Source organism: Pseudopipra pipra, chromosome 11, assembly GCF_036250125.1.
Source record: "Pseudopipra pipra isolate bDixPip1 chromosome 11, bDixPip1.hap1, whole genome shotgun sequence".
NCBI classification, from domain to species: domain Eukaryota; kingdom Metazoa; phylum Chordata; class Aves; order Passeriformes; family Pipridae; genus Pseudopipra; species Pseudopipra pipra.
This window is the reverse complement of record NC_087559.1, coordinates 19,694,506-19,705,172: the sequence shown is the minus strand read 5'-3', so window position 1 is coordinate 19,705,172 and position 10,667 is coordinate 19,694,506. Positions and strand designations below refer to the sequence as shown.

General features: G+C 60.3%; 2 protein-coding genes across 2 annotated transcripts in view; one reads left to right on the top strand and one right to left on the bottom strand.

Annotated features, from left to right (window-relative positions):
* The window catches only part of LOC135420517 (uncharacterized), a 490,234-nt gene that overhangs the window by 260,330 nt on the left and 219,237 nt on the right, over window positions 1-10,667 (top strand). The window lies entirely within an intron of this gene.
* LOC135420048 (uncharacterized) overlaps window positions 1,512-10,667 on the bottom strand; it is a 56,120-nt gene continuing 46,964 nt past the window's right edge. The window contains 12 exon segments of the mRNA XM_064667010.1: window positions 1,512-1,925; window positions 2,003-2,127; window positions 2,265-2,528; window positions 4,491-5,656; window positions 5,829-6,016; window positions 6,149-6,262; window positions 6,476-6,613; window positions 6,615-6,659; window positions 6,661-6,831; window positions 6,909-7,033; window positions 7,190-7,291; window positions 7,377-7,468. Of these exon segments, the coding sequence (XP_064523080.1) occupies window positions 4,542-5,656; window positions 5,829-6,016; window positions 6,149-6,262; window positions 6,476-6,613; window positions 6,615-6,659; window positions 6,661-6,831; window positions 6,909-7,033; window positions 7,190-7,291; window positions 7,377-7,468 (2,090 nt within the window). The 3' untranslated portion in view covers window positions 1,512-1,925; window positions 2,003-2,127; window positions 2,265-2,528; window positions 4,491-4,541.

Sequence of the window (10,667 nt, the reverse complement as noted above, 5' to 3'; positions counted from 1 at the left end):
GGACTGAAGCTTTGGGCACAGAGGCACCTAGAAAATAGCAAAAAAATCCGGTAGCTGGGTCTTTGTCTCGCTGCCTGAATTCAGGCTGGCAGGCAGATTTTAATCCAGCACAGGGCATAGCTGCCCCTTGTGTAAGCACCACACTGCAGCGCAGATTAGAGCCGTAGAAGGGTAGAAGGCTTGGGGTTGGGAGAGCCCTTTAAAGGCCACCCCGTGCAAATCCCGCAGCCTCGGGGCTTCCACAGGCAGCCCCAGGGCTCTGGGTAGGGCTCGGCCCACAGATGTGCCTGGGGGACAAGGCTCCTGTGCTGGAGCCTCTGTGGAGCTGCTGGGAGCCGGATGTTTTTCCTGGAGCTGGTTGGAAGGGATGGGGTTTCTTTCCTGGGCTCTGGGCAAGGCGCAGCTCTGATGTCCTGTCCCACTCGGCAGGTTTGGGGAAAGGTCGATGGATAACCTCTGGATGGCGCACGGTGCAGTTTTTGCCTCCAGGGCAGCGAAGCCCAACCCGCGGCACTCGCCGCTCGCCGTCCTCTCCTGCGCTCCATTGCCCGGGACCCTCCCCCGCTGGGACCCGCGATCATTTGGGTGCCCGAGTTCCGCGCCCGCGCTCCCCTCGGTGCCAGAATGTTCCCGACGCTTTTCCCGGGCTCGCGGCGCTCCCTCGTGCCCGAGCGCCGCCACTCCAGCGCCGACCGCGGCCGTTCCCAAAGCGCCGCCGTGTGCGGGGAGGGCGGGACGGCTCGGGGCGACTGAGTGCGGGGGCTGCCCCGGGCAGAGCTCCCCCTGCGATCCCAGCGCGCTCCCGGCGGGCACTTTGGAGCCAGGCAGCCATTCCTGCGGGCTCTTAGAGCGGGAAGCGGTCGCCGCTGGGTCACAGCCCACAGATGTGCCTGGGGGACGGGGCTGCCCCGGCAACACCGCCGTGCGCGGGCAGCGGGGCCGCCCTGAGGGGAACCCGCCATGGCACCGCCGGGACCGCCCCGCACAGCCGGGCTGCGGCTGCCCACACCTGAGGGGAACCCGCCATGGCACCGCCGGGGCCGCCCCGCACAGCCGGGCTGCGGCTGCCCACACCTGAGGGGAACCCGCCATGGCACCGCCGGGGCCGCCCCGCACAGCCGGGCTGCGACTGCCCACACCTGAGGGGAACCCGCCATGGCACCGCCGGGGCGCTCCTGCCCCCGGGCCGCCGGCAGCAGGGACAGGACGGGGCTGCCAACACCCCGCCACTGCTTCCCTGCCTTCAGTGCATCAAGGCCGTGGCACCGCTGGATTGCAAAACATTCCAAACCTCTCCCTTGCAACACCAAGGGGAAACCATAGAATAGGAAGGAAAGGAAAGCTGTGCCAAAAGCCAAGGGGGAGGAAAGGGAAACCTGCACAAAGATACTACTGAGCCTTGGGCTTTGCAATAGCCTCCAATGTGTCAGGTGAAACATTAGGATGAAACAATCTACTAAACACTGCGACATCGAAAGTGCCATTTGCATAATTTTGCAAATACACAAAAATATTTTAAAAAGCAGTCCTATACATTTATTGAAGTGATTTGATAAGTTGCTGACAGAACCGGTTTCACGTCTGTGATCTTCTTCATGCTTCCTGGATGGGGGTGCATCTCCCAGCACTTGGGGCGGCCACACGGCTCCTGTCACGGCAACTTCTAGATTGGCTGCATTAATTTGGAGTCTGACGTTGCTGGTTTTGCCTTTGGGATGTCCTCGATTCTTCCTGGCCGCTGTTGCACCTCCCAGCCCTTGGTGATCTCACGTGGCTCCTGTCACGATGACTTCTGGACTGGCTCTGTGTATTGGGGCTCTGATATTGCTGCCAGAAATGGTTTCGCTTGCAGGATGTCTCTGTTTGTGCCCGGCTCTGGAGTCGCCTCCACTGCCTGCTCTGGGCTGTGTGCGGGGCAGTAGGAGCTGGGGGGAAAAGGGGTGGGTGAGGTGAGAAGTGCTGGGCCCTTCCCTGGTGGTGGCAAGGAGGGGACAGGAGGTACCTGTACGGTGGAATGAACTGGGTGAAACAGCCTCCCTGCTTGGCACAGGGCAGGTGGAAGCTCAGGTCACAGACTGTTTCCCAGCAGGAGATGGTGGCCCCGCTCTGGCCACAGATGCAGCAGCTCTGGAAAGAGCAGAGCAGCCCCATCAGCAGCAGCCTCAGGGCCTCCTCCTTGTCCCAGAGCTGGTTGGAAGGGTTGGGCTTTCTTGCTTGGGGTCTGGGCAGTGGCACAAATCTCCCTCCCCTTCTCAGGCTGTCACCTTCTGTGCTTCCCGGGAGACTACATCTTGGATATCCCTTGGGAGAAAGCCCTGGAATCCTACTTGATCATCATTGTGCAGAGGAAGGTGGCTGGCAAAACCTGTAGAAAAAAGGACACGCACTGATGAGGAGAGAGTGGCAGGGACTGCCTGTCAAAACATGAAGCAACTCACCCGGCAGAACTTGTGGAAAGAGAGCCCATTCATCTGGATTTTTTCTCCACACGTCCGGGTCAGCCTCTGATCGTCCACACAGCTGGCATGCTGGAGGGGAGAGAGATCATGGCACCTCTGCAGGGCTGGGGCAGCTTCCCTGCAGGATTGACCCCCAGGGCTGCTCTGTCCCTGCCTGGCTGGCTGAAGGGCAGGGCTGGAGGCCTTGGGGAGGACGGGACATTGTGGGCACGGGTGTCCCAGCAGGTGTCCCCTGCCCCAGCTGGGCCCTGCTTGCTGAGGAAAGGAGGGTCCCAGCCCCGGGATGTCTGGACAGCTCATGCCGCCCCGTGCCACTGCTCCTGGCCCCACGCTGGCCGCCCCGACAGCCCCTCTGCCAGGCTGAGGGAGGGGCACTTTGCTCTCACCTGGCTCCCTCCCTTCGGGTGCTCCTCCTCCCTGTCTGACGTGGGACGTGTCAGCGGTGGGTCCCTGTCTCACCGTCCCACTGGTGAGTGGAGCTCCCAGCACTGGGTGCTCTAACACGGCTCCTGTCACGGTGACTTCAGGATCTGCTGGATGAATTTGGGGTCTGACACTGCTGGTGGGAGCGGTTTCACCTGCAGTCAGGACTCCGACTGCTGGAGCAGCTGCTGTCCTCAGTTGCTGGGAAGCAGCTGTGGGATGACCCCGATGTTACCTGACTGTCAGGACTGGAGCTGCTTGTCTTTTGTGAGAGGGATTTCAGAGTCTCCTCCGATGTTGCCTGTCAGTTTGTATGGAGTTGGCTTGTACTGGGGGTGATGGTCTCGTATTCCTTGGTGTTGTCAGAAGAGTCCTTCATGAGAGCAAAAGCTCTGGGTCTTAACTGGACGCTGTAAGGGGAGCAGGAGGGTCAAGGCTGCTCCAGGCTCTGGATAAGATAGGCCAGAGCAGTGTCTCCAGTCCTCCTGGAGCAGACAGGCTCTGCCAAGCCAACCCTGGACACCCGTTGCCAGGCCCAGGGGCACCAGGCCCAGGGTCAGCAGGCTGCTTTGCCTTTTACCTGTGCCCAGGACTGCACAGCCATCACATTCCCAGCTGGTTATGATGTCCCTCAGGCCAGAGCAGTGCCTGGGGGTGCCTCGGCAGCACAGGAGGAGCACAGGAGCAGTTCCCAGGGCCTGGGGAAGCAAACGGGTTCATGGAGGTGAGGAAAAAGTGTCCAAAGCATGGGATTATCTGGCTGAGCTCTTCTCCTGGGTCCTTGTGCTTCAAGCCCTGCAGAGCCCTGGGGTGCACCTTTGGCAACTTACCCCTCCTCCTCTGCCTCCTGCCTGCCTCCTGGAAAAAGGCACTCGCTGGCATCGCAGTGCCTGTGTCTGTCTCCCAGCTCATTGAATGCAGTATGGTTCTCCATGATGGTGGTCTGATGGGAAAAGGAAAACTGATGAGCTCCCTCTGCCCTGGCATCGGGCAGGTGCAGGGTGTCCCTGCTCTTCCCCCTGTGCCATCCCAGCAGGCGATGGTGGCCCCGCTCTGGCCACAGATGCAGCAGCTCTGGAAAGAGCAGAGCAGCCCCATCAGCAGCAGCCTCAGGGCCTCCTCCTTGTCCCAGAGCTGGTTGGAAGGGCTGGGCTTTCTTGCTTGGGGTCTGGGCTAAGCTCCAGCAAACCTTGCCTGGCACAAATCTCCCTGCTCTTCTCAGGCTCTCACCTTCTGTTCTTCCCGGGAGACTACATCTAGGATATCCCTTGGGAGAAAGCCCTGGAATCCTACTGGATCATCATTGTGCAGAGGAAGGTGGCTGGCAAAAAACTGTAGAAAAAAAGGACACGTACTGATGAGGAGAGAGTGGCAGGGACTGCCTGTCAAAACATGGAGGGAGCTCATGAAGCAACTCACCAGGCAGAACTCGTGGGCACAGAGCCCATTTATCTGGAGATTTTCCCCGCAGATGTCCGGGTCAGCATCTGATCTCCGACACAGCAGGCATGCTGGAGGGGAGAGAGACAATGGCCCCGGGCATGGCACTTGTACTGCCTGCCCTGACAGCCCCTCTGCCAGGCTGAGGGAGGGGCACTTTGCTCTCACCTGGCTCTCTCCCTTCGGGGGCCTCCTCCTTCCTCTCTGACATGTAACCCATCAGTGGGGAGTCCCTGTCTCACCGTCTGAGCGGTGAGCGGGGCTCCCAGCACTGGGTGCTCTATCACGCCTCCCATCACGGCGACTTCTGGATCTGCTGGATGAATCTGAGGTCCGACGCTGCTGGCGGGAGTGCTGTTGTCTTTGGGAAGTCCTGGCAGGTGTCTCCCTTGAGTTTCGCCTGCCAGCACTCGGTGCTGGCGTGCGGTTCCTGTCAAGGGGACTTCTGGACCGGCCAGATGTATTTGAGGTCCGACTTTGGCGGCGGGAGCTATTTCGCCTGCGGGATGTCCCCGATTCTTCCTGGCTGGGCCTGCGCCTCCCAGTACTTGGTGTTGGGACATGGCTCCTGTCACGGCGACTTCTGGACCGAAGGCGTGGATTTTGCAGCCGACGTTGCTGGCGGGAGCGGTTTCGGCTGCGGGATGTCTCTGATGCTTCCTGGGTGGAGGTGCAGCTCCCATCCCTTGGTGTTCTCACATGGCTCCTGTGACGTCGACTTCTGGACCGAAGGTGTGGATTTTGGGGCCGACGTTGCTGGCGGGAGCGGTTTCGGTTGCTGGATGTCTCTGAAGCCTCCTCGCTGCGGCTGCGCCTCCGAGGACTCGGTGGTGGTGGCAAACAAATCCTGTCATGGGGACTCGGGGACCGGAGGTGTGGTGAACATCTCCTGTCATAGGGACTCGGGTACCGAAGGTGTGGATTTTGGGGACGACTTTGCCGGCGGGAGCGTCTTCGCCTGCAGGATGGCCCTGATTGTCTCTCCCTGGGCCTGCACCTCGCAGCAGTTGGTTCCGGCACATGGCTCCTGTCCAGGGGACTTCTGGACCGATGTGGATTTTGGGGCCGACTTTGCCGGCGGGTGCGGTTTTGCCGGCGGTCAGGCCTCCGACTGCGAGAGCAGCTGCTGTCCTCAGTTTCTGGGATGTTGCTGTGGAATGGCCTTGATGTTACCCGACTATAGAGGCTGGGGCTGCTCGTCTCCTCTGAGGGAGATTCCAGAGACTGCTCTGATGCTGCCTGTTGGCTGGTGCTGGGGTTGATGGTCTCGTCTTCTGTTGACACAGCAGGAGACTCCTCCATGAGTCTAGCAAGGATTGAGAATTCACTGGAGGCTGTAAGGGGAAGCAAGGAAGGTCAAGACCGCCCCAGGCCCAAGGCAGAATAAGCCAGAGCAGCGCCCCCAGCCCTCCTGGAGCTGACAGGCTCTGCCAAGACCACCCTGGGCACGCATTGCCAGGCCCAGGGGCACCTGACCCAGGGCCATTCAGGTGCTTTGCTTCTTACATGTGAAGTTCTCAGCACAGCTGTCACAATCACAGTTGTCCATGCAGACTGTCGTGCCACGGCGTCTGCGGCTGCTCTGGCGAGCACAGTTGTCACATTCCCAGCCGGTTATGGTGTTCCGCACACTAGAGCAGTATCTGTGAGTGCCCTCGGCAGCACAGGAGGAGCACAGGAGCAGTTCCCAGGGCCTGGAAAAGCAATCAGGTTCATGGAGGTGAGGACAAAGTGTCCAAAGCATGGGATTATCTGGCTGAGCTCTTCTCTTGGGTCCTTCTGCTTCAAGCCCTGCAGAGCCCCAGGATGCAGCTGCAGCAACTTACCCCTGTTCCTCTGCCTCCTGCCTGCCTCTTGGATAAAAGCACTCACTGGCATCACAGCGCCTGTGTCTGTCTAACAGCTCGGCGAACGCATCATTCTCCTCCCATGTTGGTGGTCTGATGGAAAAGGAAAACTGATGAGCTCCCTCTGCCCCGGCATCGGGCAGGTGCAGGGTGTCCCTCCTCTTCCCCCTGTGCCATTTCCAGCTCCTGCGGGAAGCTGAACCTGGGACTCATGGAACAGGGCAGGGCCAGGACTGCTGGGGCAGGCCCTGGCACGGCACAGCACTTGCACCCCCTGTGTTGTGAGCCAGGCAGAAGGACACCAACCTGAAGGGGATTCGGATCCCCATGGTGAACATCTCCCCGAGAAATGCCGGCCTGTTTCTGCAGATGGGGCACTGGAAGGAGTAAAATCCAGAGCGCAGAGCCTGTCCCTGCAGGACAAACACAAGTAGTGAGAGTGAGGCCCTGGTGCTGCTGAGCCCCTGCTGTGTCCCTCGGGTTAGGGAACCACTCCTACTTGAATGCAGTCCCTGTGGAACCAGGTGGTTTTACAGGCTGGGCACACCATGGTGTTAAAGGTCTTTCTGTCCTCCACAGGCTCCATGCAGATGAGGCATTCGGTGCCCGGCTCTGGAGTCGCCTCCACTGCCTGCTGTGGGCTGTGTGCGGGGCAGTAGGAGCTGGGGGGAAAAGGGGTGGGTGAGCTGAGAAGTGCTGGGCCCTTCCCTGGTGGTGGCAAGGAGGGGACAGGAGGTACCTGTACGGTGTAATGAACTGGGTGACACAGCCTCCCTGCTTGGCACAGGGCAGGTGAAAGCTCAGGTCACAGTCTGTTTCACAGCAGGAGATGGTGGCTCCACTCTGGCCACAGATGCAGCAGCTCTGGAAAGAGCAGAGCAGCCCCATCAGCAGCAGCCTCAGGGCCTCCTCCTTGTCCCAGAGCTGGTTGGAAGGGCTGGGCTTTCTTGCTTGGGGTCTGGGCTAAGCTCCAGCAAACCCCGCCTGGCACAGATTTCCCTGCTCTTGTCAGGCTCTCACCGTCTGTGCCGCTCGGTTGACTGCATGTAGGATATCCCTTGGGAGAAAGCCCTGAAGTCCTACTCGTTCATTCTCTTGCTGATCAAGGATGCTGGCAAAATACTGCAGGAAAAGGACATGCACTGATGAGCAGAGAGTGGCAGGGACTGCCTGTCAAAAAGTGGAGGGAGCCCACGGAGCAACTCACCAGGCAGAACACGTGGGCACAGATCCCATGTTTCTGGATTTTATCTCCACATATGTCCGGGTCAGCATCTGATCTCTGACACAGCAGGCATTCTGGAGGGGAGAGAGACAATGGCCCCGGGCATGGCACCTGTACTGCCCGCCCTGACAGCCCCTCTGCCAGGCTGAGGGAGGGGCACTTTGCTCTCACCTGGCTCTCTCCCTTCAGGGGCCTCCTCCTCCCTGTCTGACATGGTGACTGTCAGTGGTGGGTCTCTATCCTTGGAACACCGAGGTCTCCTTCAGGTGCTCCTCCACTGGTTCTGAGGCAGAAGTGAGACGAGTTTGCAACACAGGGCCAGAGCCCTGAGGCGTAGAGCCCCCTGACTCGCTGGTCAGCCCTGTGTGAGCCTGGTCTCTCTCTGCTGTCTCTTCCTGTCGTCTGGTTGAGGAACACCTAGGTCTCCTCCAGGTGCTCCTACACTGGTTCTGAGGCAGAAGTGAGACGAGTCTGCAACACAGGGCCAGAGCCCTGAGGCGTAGAGCCCCCTGACTCGCTGGTCAGCCCTGTGTGAGCCTGGTCTCTCTCTGCCGTCTCTTCCTGTCGTCTGGTTGAGGAACACCGAGGTCTCCTCCAGGTGCTCCTACACTCTCTGTGCAAAAGAAGCGAGAGGCGTTTGCAAAAGGGGGGCTGTCCCTCCTCTTCCTTCTCCTCTCGTGATCAGGTAACACTGACACTGGGCCTGAGCCCAGAGTCCCGTTTTTGTGCCCTTGACCTCACGGGTCACAGTGGCCACTGTGACATCAGCATCATGCACCTGAAATACGGGCAGGGATGGCCCCAGCCCACCCCCCCCACTGTGAGGCAGCCCCTTGGTAACCGAGGTTCCGAGGCGGGTCCCGAGCCCTCGGTAAGCACAGAGCCAGGGCGGCTGCTGCTCCAGCAAGCGCAGGGTCAAATGCCAGGCCCTGGGGCAGCCACTGAGGACTCTTGGGCAGCCACTGTTGCACAAAAAGTGCTGTTCAGGCAGTGCCACTCCAGGGCTCTGGCCCTGGCCAAGGCAGATCTCTGCTCCTGCCCCTGGCCCAGGGAACACTGCCAGCACATCAGGGACGCTGATTCCCCAGCAGAGGTGCCTGAGGACTGCAGGAAAGCCGACTGTGGTGGATGAGAAGACAGAATGGGAGAGATATGCTGCCTGGAAAAACATAAATGGGATCTAAATGGACCTGTTGCTTACTGAATAATTCACCCACCGGACTGACAGTTTTTCCCCAGTTTATTGTTGTGTGTTTATGAATTCTTATGCACCCCAGTTTATTGTTAAATTTTATGAATTCTGTCATACCTCCATGTTGTCTCCCTTTCTCCCTCAGATTTTCCCTCCAAAAGTTGTTTGTTACCCTGTCTCCCCAGTTTTCCCGCTCCTCTGCCGCTGATTGGTCACAGCCTGCCGCAGTGCAGGGAGAGCTACCATTGGCCCATTCCCTCAGAGACCCGAGAGTTCCACCCACCTTTCCCCTGTCTCCCTATCACACTTTTCCCTGAGTTGTCAATCTCTTGCGCCTCCCCAGGTTAGAATCCACCCCTCAAACCTACTTTCTTTAAACCCTTGTTTCCCCTAAATAAAGTGGCATTGCTGCACCAGACCTCAACTGTGCCGAGAACCCTTATTGCAGTGCCCGGTCCCATTTCCCTTCCCCCCACGGACTGTGGCAGCCGACATCACTCCAGTCTTCAAAAAGGGCAGCAAGATGGACCCAGGAAATGATGGGCCCATCAGTGTCACCTCCATCCCCAGAAAGGGGACAGAACAGCTCATGCTGCATGTCATCTCTAAGCCTGTGGAATAAAAGGAAGGGGAAATCATGCTTGACCAGTCTCCTAGCCTTCTCTGCTGGAGTGACTGGCTGGGTACATGAGGGGAGAGCAGTGCCTGTTGTCTGCCATGACTTCAGCAAGGCTTTTCACCCTGCCTCCCAGAACACCCTCCCAGGCAGCTCAGCAAGTGTGGCTTAGATGAGTGGACACTGAGGGGGTTGAGACCTGGCTGAATGGCAGAGCTCAGAGGGTTGTGAGCGCGGCGCTCAGTGCTGGGGCCAGCCTCCTTTGACCGGTTGCCCAGTGACCTGGCAGAAGGGACGGAGAGCACCCTCAGCACGTTTGCTGATGATATGGACTGGGAGGAGTGGCTGAGGCACCACAAGGCTCTGCTGCCGTCCAGCGAGTCCTGGGCGGACTGAAGCTTTGGGCACAGAGGCACCTAGAAAATAGCAAAAAAATCCGGTAGCTGGGTCTTTGTCTCGCTGCCTGAATTCAGGCTGGCAGGCAGATTTTAATCCAGCACAGGGCATAGCTGCCCCTTGTGTAAGCACCACACTGCAGCGCAGATTAGAGCCGTAGAAGGGTAGAAGGCTTGGGGTTGGGAGAGCCCTTTAAAGGCCACCCCGTGCAAATCCCGCAGCCTCGGGGCTTCCACAGGCAGCCCCAGGGCTCTGGGTAGGGCTCGGCCCACAGATGTGCCTGGGGGACAAGGCTCCTGTGCTGGAGCCTCTGTGGAGCTGCTGGGAGCCGGATGTTTTTCCTGGAGCTGGTTGGAAGGGATGGGGTTTCTTTCCTGGGCTCTGGGCAAGGCGCAGCTCTGATGTCCTGTCCCACTCGGCAGGTTTGGGGAAAGGTCGATGGATAACCTCTGGATGGCGCACGGTGCAGTTTTTGCCTCCAGGGCAGCGAAGCCCAACCCGCGGCACTCGCCGCTCGCCGTCCTCTCCTGCGCTCCGTTGGGCGGGACCCTCCCCCGCTGGGACCCGCGATCATTTGGGTGCCCGAGTTCCGCGCCCGCGCTCCCCTCGGTGCCAGAATGTTCCCGACGCTTTTCCCGGGCTCGCGGCGCTCCCTCGTGCCCGAGCGCCGCCACTCCAGCGCCGACCGCGGCCGTTCCCAAAGCGCCGCCGTGTGCGGGGAGGGCGGGACGGCTCGGGGCGACTGAGTGCGGGGGCTGCCCCGGGCAGAGCTCCCCCTGCGATCCCAGCGCGCTCCCGGCGGGCACTTTGGAGCCAGGCAGCCATTCCTGCGGGCTCTTAGAGCGGGAAGCGGTCGCCGCTGGGTCACAGCGCACAGATGTGCCTGGGGGACGGGGCTGCCCCGGCAACACCGCCGTGCGCGGGCAGCGGGGCCGCCCTGAGGGGAACCCGCCATGGCACCGCCGGGACCGCCCCGCACAGCCGGGCTGCGGCTGCCCACACCTGAGGGGAACCCGCCATGGCACCGCCGGGGCCGCCCCGCACAGCCGGGCTGCGGCTGCCCACACCT